Genomic DNA, 14,149 nt, shown 5'->3' on the forward strand with positions numbered 1-14,149 from the left:
GATGGGGAGGGAAGGCCTGAGCCAAAACACAGCGCATTGTGCTGGTTTGCTTTTATCAGCTTACCGGCCTACCTGTGAAACTACTTAGGGAATGATATAAGACAGCCTGGGATGTGCACAGCGTGAGATTAACATGAGAAGGAGACGAAGCTGGGGGAGGGAAGGCGTCTGATTTTAAACATAAAACTAAATTAGATCACGGCCAGCGCTCCATTGTTTTTGAGTGCATGACGTGATGTTTGGGAACTCTCAGTTACGGGCTCCCAGCTGGCGGGGGGGGGTCCCTGCAATCGAAGGTTTACCTAATTAGGGGCCGCTGTTGGCGCGCGGGAACAATGACGGAGCCCGGCCATTCCCTCACTCAGGAACCTGCTCCAGTCGGCGAGCCAGTGGCAGAGCTCAGCGCCGAGCCCGTTCTCCTTTGAATCACTTCCTCTGCACATTCCCAGCTCATTTCCCAAGTCCTCCGCATCAATGCGTGGGTGACATCACAAGCCCCCGAGCCAGCGCCGCCGTTCACAGAGCACCGGTTCGAAAATAGCCCACAGGGAGGGGATTCAAGGCTCACGCAGACTGGTTTTTTTTTCCCCTCTCTCGAGTGAAAAATGAGCTGGGGCTTCCTGATTTCAGCTCTGTTCTCATGTTTTACATTTTACCCTAAATAGGTGCCATTCTATTTGTATCCCTTACATCAGCAGTGCCTCCGTCGCGGTCGTTGCTCGATTTTTTTGTCAACTTTCCATGCTTTGAGCTCTGCGCGAAGATACATAAATGCCTCGTCAGCTCCGACATGTATGTGCTTTGCTTTTAGGCAATGATCTCATGCTGCTTTTTTTTTTTTTAAATCAGCTTTCGCCTTTCTCCCCAATGAAAAACCACATTTTAATCAAATCAAACCTGAAGGCACACAGTTCGCACCGCCAGTCCTGACGTTCCGCGCTGAACCCACCTACGCTAATTGGAAAACAATCTCTAAATGGCACGCAAGGCCGCGCCTGGGCTCAGAGCGCAAACTTTCTCCAGGCGACTCCCTTAGGAACAGGAGTCAAAAACATCTTATTTCACCCAAGTGTCTAAAAAAACATGAAAGGCTTACTAGAGGCATTTACAATATACACTACTTTAATTAAATGCTTACATTCAAAGGGGGGGGTGCTCAGTATTTTATGATTTAACAATGTACTGATGGCAAACAAGAAACGACAAAGGAGCTGCATCACTGCAGCTAGAGTCAGGTGGAACAATTCTGCTAAACTCGCCCCCCTCCCCCAGGCACAAGAGCAGCTTAGAGACACAGATTGAGACTGAGATGCATCCAGGCCATTCAGAGAACAAATAATTCAATTTATAGACAAAAAGCTTCCAACATGGCAATGGTAATAGCTACACAAGAAATACACAGGCAAAATCAGGCCTATGCTATATAAAGATTAAAAGGATTGCTAGGGAGATATAGGAGCATTGCTGTCCTAAGAATCAGTAAGTTTCCCCCCCAATGAAGGGGTTTTTAGCATTACACCCTATTCTTAAATAATCAACTAGACTTAAGAGTTTGTTGGTGTCAGAATTTGTTTTGCAAGTGCTGGATTTCAGACTTTCCTAATCCTCTAGAGCAGCAGAACTATTTACTGGTGGACTAAACACAACACCTACAGTATGGCAGCAAGTGAGGAGTGTGCATGACCCGTTGTTACTAGCAATTTTGTTTTGTCTGCCATGGTTTAAAGAGCTCTGCCCTTTGCAGAGATGAAGTTGTTCCTTAGGGCACACTCAGAATTGAGAGCATTTCCTGTTTAATTGAAATCAAGCATGCTGTGCCAGTCTGTGGTCAGTAGTTGTCACTATAAGAGTAAAAACAATAGAAGGAAATGATTACAAACATAAAACAAAATACTTGTAACCTTAACCTTTCATCTGGCATAGCACTGCTGCCAAGAGATTTGAGAAACATGCCTTAGAAGTTCCCCTTTAATCATATGAGATCCTCTTACAGGTGTTTTAATGCAGTGTTTTAATGTGTTGATCTTGGTTTTATATAGAAGTACCATTACAGCTATATAGCAAGCATAACAGTTCCTCCCACATACATCTGGGCTACACCATCTTCAGGGACAACCAGTAACCACTCGAAAGGAAAAAAATGAAAATGAAATCGAACAGAAGAGTCGATAAGCGTTGAAAAAAAAGATTAGCACTGTACCGCATCAACTCTTTCTGTACGTTGAATCAGCAAGGCAAAGTAGAGATTCATACACTGGAACTGTAACACTGTTCAGTAAACATTTCAGTTGCATTTACCTTTTAAAAAGGTTCGCAGTATTTTGTAGCCGACCACAGATGAAGTATTCTATTTCAAAACCCTTTGCAGTTTCATAAAAACATTTGGTGAAGAACATCAGATCTCCATACTTATAAACACACACTGTTCTCAAACATTTAAAGTTCCAAAGAACTCCACTGGGGATTCAGAATTCCTAAAAGCTGCAAGACCTCCATCTAAATGCTTAAGCAAGTAAGGGAACTAATTATTTTCTCAACTGCATATATATATATACTTTAAAGGCCATTAATCAATGATGACTTACAGAGTCTGTGGTTCACCTTCAGAACATGTGCTGGACAAGGCCTGGGATAAAATCTAAAACATTTAAGCAAATCATTCATTCAGTCATGTAACAGAGCACAGATGAGGGTTGTTTATTTTCCGGCCTTTTCAGTCTTTTTACAGCTATCACTAGGGGGCAATCTTAGCGCTGCAGTTCTCAAAATGTACACCTGAGGAACCCCTATTCACATCACTAATTCCAAACAAACGTCACAGTGATACCTAATGCAGCAATTTGGTCATTGTTTTGTCAGTTACTAATACTGCAACAATAAACCTACAGTACAAGAAATGGAGAAGAGACATTTTCAAATAATCATGAATACTTCGGTTTGTAACTGAACAGGTTGCTTTACCCTGCCATTTTGAACTACGGAAAATCATTAAGTCTGTTGGCATTTGTTCCAATTTCCCTGTTTTCTAGTTCATGCCCGGTAACAAACTGACCTACCTATGAAGCGTGACCTCCTGGACAAAGAAATAGAGAGGTTGTGGTAGAAAAAGAAATCTTACAGTTTACACAACAATCTTGTCCACAATGCAACAACTCACAGCCTTTCCTCCTTCAGGCACATCAGTCAGGCTGTGAATAAAATAAAAGATTCTACTGAAGCTTTGATGGACCTATTAAACAATGTTACAACTTCTTTAAACAGAACACCTTCACAGTTATTTCCCCCAATGCATTCAGGGGAAAAAGGCAATATCTTAATTTAAATAACCTAAAGCTTTGCCTGTTTTTAAACAACCTACTTTGACCATTAAATTTCATGTCTATGTGCCATAATTTAGACATGCTAATTCAGTTTGCTGAGATTTTATGAACTATATAAACCTAAAGATGTTTCTTGCAAATGTAACAAATTTGTAGAACGAGACTACTGAAATGGTATCTGCAACAGAGGTGACAGAGTTACTTGTCTCTGAATGAGCTTACCCTTCAGCTTGGGGATTGGAAAGACTGAAATGTTAATATACTAAAATAAAGACACTAGAGCTCTGTGCCACAGATACAACAAATATTTCTTGCAAATGTACAGTAAAGAAATAGCTGGAATCTTCTGGGTGTCCAAATGGGGCTCCTTCTACTGTGTTCTCAGCTGGTAGTCTAGAAGACAAAAAAATACGATATTTGATTACATTGGTAAGTCAGGAACCAGGGAAAAAAGAAGAGCTGTTTATTCATATTTCATACCAAATAATTTAAAAGCAGTTGTAAGAAAAGCATGGATAATTTTCTGAGCCAAAAAAAAATGTAGTTTAGCCATTCAGTTAGGATAGAAAACCACTTTTAAACAGTCAGACATGGGGATTGAAATTTTAAATCAAAGCTCAACAAAGGCCCAACTTATCACCACTGTTTATTCCCAGCAAAGCACCAGAACAGCATCGCTGTTAACCTGACAGTGGCATCATGTGTTCTACTACACTCAAGCAGAAATGTTGTTTCCCCTTCCTGTATTACACGATTTCAGGAAAAGCCGCATTTTTCCAGTGCTGCATGTTTTTCTTTGAACGGATCTGGACGATTGCTTAATTGTTGCCTAATTTTTGCAACTGAGATGTTAACCAACCAAGGAACTCTGCGATTAAGGATTGCCCACTTATCCTATAAATTCACACAAGAGCGCACAGATCTCAACATTTGTCGTGTGTAAATGGTTCTTTCCTTTTTAAGCCAACAACCCCTTTTGCACATGACACAGGTAGTGTGAAAAGGATCAAGACAGTAACAGAATAAAAAACCTTTACATCAAGGTATCAAAGATGTGAACTCCAATGGAACACAATTATTGCTGAAACAGGCGGCTGAGCACCTTAAGCAAAAACTAATTGATACCGGGTTGAGAACAGTACCTAAATACTGCAGAAGAAAGGACATTATTCTGCCCAAAAAGCAGAATGTTTATCAGCCGTTTCATCCCAGGATCAATCCTCCTCCACAAACATAACTGGTTCGAGTGTCGTACTTTCTGATTTTTGCTTGAGTCAGCTTTTTAGCAGCCCGTGTTGCAGCAAGGAATGGGCCAAGGGCTGATTTACAGCTCCATGTCTTTGAACGCACACCGCCCTCTCTGATCTATCACACAGGGCCCAATCACACCAGAGGCAGTCTGGGAGGGTGGCCAAGGGTGCTGCCAGGGAGCAGTAAAACCCACGACAACTCGCAATTACAGCTTCTCCCTCCCTGCAGAGGCCTGTGTTCCTGTGCCGGCTTTTCTCCATCAACGACGCTGGCCACAGACCAGTCGCAGGTCACGGGCCCCAAAACAGATCCCTGCTGGCATGATCTCTGTGTCCTAGTTAAGACACGGCAAAAAAAATATCATACCAGCCTCCAGCTGCCGGGCCTGCACAGTGAAGGGGCCGTTTCCATCAAGACGGGGGAAAAATCCTACCCCCGCCCTAGGGACACTGAAACACTTCTGCCTATTTGGAATGAAATTAACCCTTTCTGGCCAGGGATGATCCAGACTGCACCCGGAAGAGGAAAACTATCCTCTTAGGAGATCATCTGAGCAAAGCTGAAGTTATGACATGCTTGAGAACGAATTTCAGAGTGGGTGATGGTATTGAGGTCTCCCCAGCTGCACTCTCTGGTTAAAAAAGGGACATTTGTCCTGCACAGGTAGCTTCAAATTAGTTGTTAAAAACAGCTTATTGTTTTTACAAGTTGTGTTCCCGAATTGCACAGCCAGAAGTGCTTGAGAAAGCCCTGCAAGATCTGTGATGATAAAAACAGCAGCCTGGGCCTTACTCCTCGTACGATGCAGTTATCCAATGTTCCCCGTGTCAGTGGAAACCGGAGATCTCACAAGCTCTCTCATGCCCCGAAGGAGCACAATGTCAAATGCTGCTGATTTAACACATCACTTGAGAGCAGGAGCCTGGAAAGGAAGGAAAGAAAATCCAGGCTCGACTCTGGACAGCACCCCCGGGTCACAGTCGGAGCGCCTCATAACACAACACACTGCCCACACACTGGAGAAAGTTTTTGTCATGGAAACAAAAGGCTGAAAACAGGGTGGTGTGGAATACGATGATTTTCTATATAGAATGGAACGATCTTCCTCCTGAGCCCTAAAACGTCTGTTTTTAATTTGCGTTTAAATCATTTCCATATTAAGAACAATTAAGTGCAAAGCCTATAGTGGAATCATATTTGTATGGTTGCTATGGGCAACAATGGGGGGGAGGAGGGAGGGGGGGGCTCTTGGCCTGATGAGAAAAGTAGTCCAGTCCTTGGGGAAACGGCTGCAGAGACCTTATTATCCAACAAGCTCACAGGTAAGTTGAGATGGAATTCTGTGCACGATTCATGAGGCAACCTGTTGTTTCCACTTGCTTTAATAACACTGTACACTGATCTCATCTATTTTGTCACCAAAAGATCATCTTTTAGCGGAAAAAACGCACCCAGTTGGAAATAAAATCGGAATTCATGAAGTTATCAGGTGTCTTGCTTCATGGGGTGATTCATGAAACTGATTCATAATTCCTCGACTGTAACTGCAGTCGAAGGTGTAATAAAGAAAAGAGGCACAGGCATGTTGTCTGTCTCTTCAGGAGTTTTGTTTCGCAGCCAGGTCTGGCAATGTGAAATTATGATGCTATGGCAGAGGCTTAGTAAATGTTGTCGGGTTTTACTTGAATTCAGGAGAACACAATCTTGCATATTGTCCACCGCATTACTTATCTTAGCAGCTGAGCTTCACGTTGTGCACACAGATTTCTGACAGCAGCAGTAGAAACAGCCCTAGTCCTTGACTCTTATTGCTCTTTGCTGATGGGAAGTCTCAAGAATTTTTAAGGCATGAACAAGTTCAGGTGTTGGTATGCAGTCCATTAACATTAAAAGCTTGAACACCACCTTATCACAGTTGCTGCTGGGCCCTATAAGTCTTTCAAGAATCTACTCGGCCCATGGGGCTAGACCTGCTACGATGGAACGTTTTCTTTGCTTAAATAATCCCAGCGTGGCCCAGACCACATAGTGAAAAAGTCAATTCAATTCCATGAATAACACAATATGTAGCAGTGTTTGAGACACCACTAGTTTCTGAGTTTCTGCGACAACAAAGGATTTTATCTCGTCAACATTTTGGATTGAAAAGTCAGTCTAAGTGGAATATTGTATGAACAACCTCAAGTCTGCATGTATACATGCAGCTCAGCCACAGCTTCTATAGATCTGTTACTAGAACTGGAGCAAAGGGGGTCTAGAACAAAAAAAAAGGCACAGCTGCGTCTGTTTGCAATGAACAGATAAAATTAGACCACAAGAACAATGTCGCCTGGCCCCTTCAAACAGCAGGCTGGTTTCCTGAAAGACTGGGGAGATGTTAACATTAAAAAGGAGCAGCGTTTAAAAACCCAAAAGTATATAATTGCTAGGTGGTATTAAACACACACACAGTGGGGAGGTCTCTAATTTGAGCCCGATTCCCTAAATGTGAGGGCCTTCAGTACTCCAAGAGTGCAGCAGTGCACTGGGTACAGTAATTTGCTAAAGTGCAGCACAGAAAATGTGCTGACTCAAGACTGGCAAGCCATGCTGCAGTGACACAGGAGACATCATGTCATCAGATTTCCACAGTCCACAAGAAAGCTCCAGTGGAATACAGAGAAACCACAGAGCCTAGGAGTGGCGTCACAGACCCACGCTTAGACCCCACACTTGCTACAGTACATGCACACACAGCGCTCCCATCTCAGAGCCCAGCATGTAATTGCAGTGGGAGGACAGCGACAACAACAGCAGCAGTAAAAAAAAAAACCTTTCTGCAAATCTGACAAATCTTTTTAAGTGGCCTAACGAACCTACACATTAACAAACCAGAAGAGGACTGTTTTTTATATATTTTTTTTTATTGCTAGGTTTGTGTAAATGGACGTCTGTAGAAAATGGCATGCCTATTTTTAACACTTGTCTGTTTTCAAGGTATTTTTTTTTTAATCAAGTCTTGCGTGTGCTCCTCCAAAACCAGAAAAAAATAAGTCCAGCTGAAGAGATACAGCCGACGCATCATTCATCATGTAGGCTTTGATTTTTGTTTGCGGGACAAGGTTTTTTTTTAGAAACATGAACTAATTTCAGCTGTCCTTTCCGAGCTTGTATTTGTATTTCACCAGTCTCCCTGGTGAAGAGACCTTCTGTTTAATGCGAGATGTTGTACAGGTGTTAAGAAACAAAGTCAGTGGTTTGTTTATTAGACCACAGTTCTATCATATGTTCCTGAAGCACAGGGAGGCATAATAGAAATGGTTATAAATACCACATCACTTTTTAAAAATGGCAACTTAGCCAGGAAACCTGAACTAGAAATGGAGAAATGAGTGCGATAGGCTCGCTCCTGGCTCCAACAGAAAAAGCAGTTGAGGAGCAGGTGAGCACCTTCTCAGATGTTCCCGATTCGAGCTTTTTGCAGCGGCTGGTGACGGAGACTGGGACTGTTGAAGCAGTGGCATGGAAGTGTCTGAGAATCGCCAGGAATGGGTGACATACAGAAAGTGGCTGTGCCACAGCTACCCCAAAAGGAATCGCTGGCCTTGATTGATGCCAGTGAGAGACACATGTCTCCTCCAATCAGTGCTCTCTCTCCTATAAGGCACCATGGAGCTGGCACTGCCAGGGGGGCACGCTCAAGGAGTGTGGTGCAGCTGTGGTGCCAGCATGGCAGCAGACATAAGACACAAGGCCGATTCCTATTTCTTCAAAAAGCTTCGCGATACATTGTATGTTTTCCGATGTTTCATATTAAAGCGAAAGAGCAAGGCAGCGTCAGAACACCACGCAAACAATGAAACTTAAAGATGTACTGAAAGCCATTAATAACGCAACAAACACCATTGGTCCCAATACTCATTTGTGGCATTTTTATGCCTTTTAATGTACACACATGGCTCTACAACCCCAACTACAGGACACTGTTCCTAGTGCTTTGAATTTCTCCATTCGGGTTTACAGAGGGATTGTTTGTTTGGAGAAGAAACAAATTCCAACTAAGTCTAAACCTTGCACAGCTGAAACCCCAAAGATGTAGGCAGGGGAGGCTCTCGGAGAATAGGAATCGCTTGGGATAACGGCTCAGGGCGAGCCAGAGAGAATGGGGAATGGAGCGGGCCATCAGCTCGAACCTGGACGAACCAGGGACGGACACCTCTCTCACCACGGGCGAGAGCTGATCCATCCTGTCCCATCCCTCCGATTGTGCAAGAGTACCCGCCAACTCGGAACCCACTAGCGCTTAACTTCACGGAAAGAAAACGCTGAACCGTCGAAAAACCGCTGACGTGCGGGAGAAACCTTCTCTACTTAGCGCAGCGTCTCGAGCGCTTCCCCGAAGGAGAAGCTTAATCCGCAAGGAGCCATTTAAAGGCTGCAGCCGAGCTAAAGGCCTGCACCGGGCTCGTGAAGTACTGGCATTATCTGGAGTCAGTCGGGCTCTTCGTGTTTAACTCGGTCTGTCCTGACCTGTGCTGCAGCTTCACCAAAAGCCTGCATTCAGGAAACAGGCGCGTTTAAATCTGAGGCTTCCAGATGAGATACTGTTACTTTTTAATACATATTTTGTTGTGAACTGTAAACCGGCATCTCAATAATCCCAGAGAAAACTGGCACTATTGTCAAACGGTGTGGTTCCACGATTCCTACTCCTGCCTTCTAATTATTTACCTTCTAATTATCCCCTTATTATTTCCTGTGTTGTCAGAATCATCCCTCAACAAAAACCCATCTGTTTAACCTTATTATCGCCTCTTGCTGGAAAGTTCCACCATTTTGGTTGCTTGTCTGAGGTGTCCTTCGTTTCTTTTCACTGTGCAATGGCTGGAGCTCGATAAAAATCTGCTGCAGTGTTCTTTATTTCACACTGTATCCCTCCCCAACAAAGAACTATCTATTCCTTAAGGACACTGCTGAATGAGCTCTAAGAGCAGGGATTGTCAACTCTCCTATTGTGCACCAGTCTAGTGCGATTAACCCACATTTATCAATAGGCAAAATCCAGTAAATAAAAACAGTACAGTCTCTTTTTAACACGATCCCACCTTACCCCAGCCCACATTCCAGTCCTCCCTTTAAACTGTTCTGTCTTTAAGCACATTTGCCAAAGCATGAACACAAAAAGCAACAAAAGCATTTTCAAGAAAACACATACTTGCAGAATCCCTTTGGGCTACTACCATTAGTCATCTTCTAACCCCACACTGCAGAGTTCAGGATTTCTGGCACAGGATTCCCATGAAGACATTACTCTGTGGAAGTCAGTTCACAACCCCCGGCTTGAAACTCTTACGTGAGATTCTTTCTCCTTCAAAGGATTCATTCTTTTGTTGTGAAAAAGGTAATGACTGGTTGCGAGTGTCTCCAATGTCTTGATTCAATGTTGTGTGTTGCGTTTTTTTCTCCTCTAATTCCACCTGACAGACAACAGTAATTTACTTCAACAGAAGCTATCTAGTTCTCTCAAGCGCACGCCGTCTTTCAAAGTCTTAGAGAGTGTGGGTATTTCTTTTTCAGACTGTTTTTCTGAAAGAAATTCATTCAAAAACAATGAAACTACCCGGGGGGAAAAAAATGGCCATTTCCCGGTTTTGTAAGCCAAACCCAAATTCTAAAGCCGGCCTGACCTGGCACATTCAGCACGCACCAAACTAGCGCCCAAACAGAAAAACTCCCTATGGGTCTTCTGAGATTTATACTTTCCTCTAGCTGATATCAAGAGTATTTCATGAACTGGCCTCATCCACACAGCCTGTGATTTATTTAGCTGCATTTTTCATGCAAGAGCCATTTATTCTGGCTAAGACAAATGGACAACAGAAGCCAAAAACAACATTGCTGTCTGTGGCCTCCTTCCTTCCCCAACACAGCAAGATGCACGGTTATCAGAGACCATGCGCTGTGGAGAGGCTTCCGAAATCAAGCCTGGTCAATCCAGGGAAAAACACGAAGCTTGAATTGATTGGCATAAACACGTCCATAAGCACAAGAGGCACACGCAGCTGAAGGATGTCACAAGCATCAGCATGATGTTACGAAAATCCCGCAGTTGTGTTTATGGATGGGCAGCATTGCTGCTTTGTGATTCTAGGGCACTGGGTTCAGTTCCTGGGGTGCTCTAGGTGTGTAGACTTTGTACGTCTTTCCCAGGTTCATGTGGGTTTCCTCCCCCCGTCGCAAGATGCGCTGGTAGGCAAACAGGCTTCTGGGAAAATTCCCTCTGGTTGTGAGCATGTATGTTTGTGTCTGTGTGTGGCCCTGCGACAGTCTGGTGCTCTGTCCAGGGTCTATCCCAGCTTGTGCTTGTTGCTTACTGGGACAGGCCCCGGCTCCTCATCAACCTTGTATTGGATAAGTGAATTATAAACATGGATGGATGGATGGTTTACAGATGTAACAATTAGTTTAGACACCTAATTCCATGGGTTCCACAGTTGAAAAATGCACTGAACCCAGGACTGCAAACTTCTGCTTAAAGATTGAGCTCTTTTCTAAAGGTAACTAGGTAACAGTGTGAGTGACACTGGGCGGTTCTTTGTCTCTGGATCAAGTCTTACCTCCATTCTGGGTGATGTATCGTACCCATGGCAGGGCCTGGTACCCACTCTTCTCAATAATCTTCAGGTAGCGCACCTACAGGAAGACATTGGCAGGTTAATGGAGTTGTGTGACGTTCTTGCTGCGACTTTGTTACCTTGAAAGGAGGCAGCTGGTTGTGTGCCTGGATAATCTATGGACATGCAGAGCAAACATTAAAGGTAAGGAATACAAAAAAAAAACATCTGTGGTTTCCACAAACTGTAAATGACACTAATTTATGAAGAGCATGATTTATTTAAAGTCACAGTCCCCTAACTTGGTACTACTGGCAAATGTGTGTGCTAGGATGATCCAAAACAGAGAACATGCAAGGGTCTTTATATATTTTTATTTTTCTACAGTCCGATTTCCTAAAATACTAGTGTCCTCACAAACCTAATAATCATAAATCCATCTCTACATTAAACATATGACAGATGATAATGTGGAAGTTGTCTCTTAAATGCGCTATCAGCAAAACATGCATTCTTTCACCACGAAGGATGTACAGCAGGAGAGGGTGTGTTTGTTTTGCCTGATAAGTTCTCTTAGGGTATTTGCACTGCGAGTATGAAACTTGAGCTTTCCAAGTAAAACAATAACAAACCAGCCCGCCATCACACAGAGAAAACAACTTCCCCATTGGCGTCTGCAAAACTCTATAATGTGACAATAAGAGTAACTCAGTGATGAGAGACTAGAAAGACGGGAAAGTGCTACATTTGCATGCAAGAAGGATCTCGGCTGTGGCTGGAAGACTGCACGCCTCAAACAGCTATTCCATGGCATGGTTTATTCTGGATCCGGGGTGCTATCTGTGTGGAGTTTGTATGTTCCCCCCATGCCACGGGTTTCCTCCGGGTGCTCCAGTTTCCTCCCACAGTCCAAAAACTTACTGGTGGGTTAACTGGCTTCTGGCAAAATTGGAACTGGTGTCACCATGTGTGTGTCTGTGTGTGTGCCCTGTGACAGATTGGCATCCCGTCAAGGATGGACCCTGCCTTGAGCCCATTGCTTGCTGGGATAGGCTCTAGCTCTCCTTGAACCCTGAATTGGAAGAAGTAGTTATAAAATGGATGAAAGAGGGCATTCGAGTGAAATGCAGACATTTTCTGGGCCAACATATACCCAATTTGGCACCCAAGGCCACCCTCATATAGGAATACTAGCCTTAGTAGACAGTTTACCTGGAATACTTCTATGGTTGTTTGTGGTGTTGCTGCTCTTTCAGCTACATGCAAATGGGAGCACTGGCCCATCAAAGCCCACGTGCAGCAGGGCTGATAAAACACGAACACACCCCTCTTCTGCTAGTTCTCTTTTCCGATGAAATGGCCCAAGAAGCATATCTAGGTGCTGCTGTGGTCGAGTCAGAAATAGTGAATTGAAGAACCTTGCAAGGCTTGAACCGAGCTATGAAGCTGCACATCTGTGATTCTTCACAACTGATTGCTTTTGTACGTCTGCATTCTTTACTGCTGTGCACATGTGCGTATTAAGTTTTCCACTGTGAAAGAAGCATCGCATGAATGCAGGATGCGTTTGGAACAGCTATACCCACACTTAAGTGAACACAGTTTTCAATACTGGGGTATTTGAAATTCTGTCTGCACAGGACAGTGGTGAATGCCGATGGTTTATACCTGCATGGATAAACAATGCCTTACTTAAAAGCCAGAATCAGTAGGAAACCCGCTGTATTTCATGGATTTTGCTTGGAAAGATTTTAGACAACAAATCTTTTATTTCTTAACCAGTTCTAGACCAGTGTGCTTGGCCCCAACTGCTTTCAAGCAGAGGGTTTGCTAATCCAGGCACAAATTAATTTATAACACAGAGATTGCTCCATGAAAATCAGGAAACCACTTCCTGGCATTTTCACCCTCCTTTTCACACAAAAGGCATCACTTTTCAGCTGACAAGATATTTTTCATGAGTACACTGGTTTTAAAATAGTCGATGTGCCTAAGCATCTTCTACAACACCCGGAAGGCTTTGACAAAATAAACAAGAAAAGGGCACCCATGACTAATTTAAGATGTACCACACTAGGGCTGGCTATTCAAATCAATGGCTCAGGAGCCTGAGAACCTTTTGCACACTAATGTAAGAAAAACAGTTTATAGAGAAGTGGTTAAGAAACGTAAGATATTAATACAAATTAGGGAAATGGCACCTTCCACTGCTGTGTAACATTTCACATTTTTCAGTTTTCAATGTTGCGAAATTGTACCATATTTTGGATGCTGTACCTAAGACCACATTGTGTAATTTTGAGCAATCGATTACACATGAGTGTTTGATATTTTTAGTCGCACTCTCTTCCAGCTCACACACACTGCAATGCAAGAGGGAGAAAGAAACTTCACAAAGGCATGATGCAGTGTTTGGCTTGCAGGGGGTTCTCAATACCTGGGAACTGTGTTAAGGCATACTTTACTACAGATCTTACGACGCGACCTCTGGTTTGGTTTAAAATACCCTCATAAGTAAAAGCAATCGCATTGCAATTGATGTCATTTTAATTGGCCCAAGTTAACAGCTGTACAACTGAAGACTTCAGCCACCATGCTTTAAGATTAAGACTAGCCTTAAGTGTTTTGGGACATTCTTATTATATTAATTCCACATAAAGAAATCGCATCCCTTTGTGTTCATGGGGAACACTGGCTTTAAGGGTAACACTGTTGTAATTTAAGGGTCCTCAGTACCAAAGCAAATTGCAATCAATGTGACCAACCTTTGCTGCAGCGGAGAATGACAAGCCTACACATCTGTAAGACATCTGCAGCACATCATGCACAGCTGGGGGAGTCCTAACACTGACCTTCTGGCCCCTAGGAGCCTTACCGCACTTCATTTGTGTTGCACAATTCAGCACGGTGCGCTTCCCAGAAACACGCTGGCTTACTGTTGCAAGACCCTCAGCAGAAGAACAAAAAAAAATAAGAGTGCTGATA

General features: G+C 43.4%; 1 protein-coding gene and 1 long non-coding RNA gene across 3 annotated transcripts in view; one reads left to right on the forward strand and one right to left on the reverse strand.

Moving 5' to 3' along the window:
- The window catches only part of LOC138225547 (uncharacterized), a 141,380-nt gene that overhangs the window by 125,424 nt on the left and 1,807 nt on the right, over positions 1-14,149 (forward strand). The window lies entirely within an intron of this gene.
- LOC102694177 (adaptor related protein complex 1 subunit mu 1) overlaps positions 1,105-14,149 on the reverse strand; it is a 30,422-nt gene continuing 17,377 nt past the window's right edge. For both annotated transcript variants that reach the window (XM_069185870.1, XM_069185869.1), the window contains exons 11-12: positions 11,168-11,243; positions 1,105-3,713 (exon numbers count right to left, since the gene is read on the reverse strand). In XM_069185870.1, the coding sequence (XP_069041971.1) occupies positions 3,691-3,713; positions 11,168-11,243 (99 nt within the window). In that variant the 3' untranslated portion in view covers positions 1,105-3,690. The remainder of the gene's footprint in view (positions 3,714-11,167; positions 11,244-14,149) is intronic.

This window comes from Lepisosteus oculatus, chromosome 29 (assembly GCF_040954835.1).
Source record: "Lepisosteus oculatus isolate fLepOcu1 chromosome 29, fLepOcu1.hap2, whole genome shotgun sequence".
In the NCBI taxonomy this organism is placed as follows: domain Eukaryota; kingdom Metazoa; phylum Chordata; class Actinopteri; order Semionotiformes; family Lepisosteidae; genus Lepisosteus; species Lepisosteus oculatus.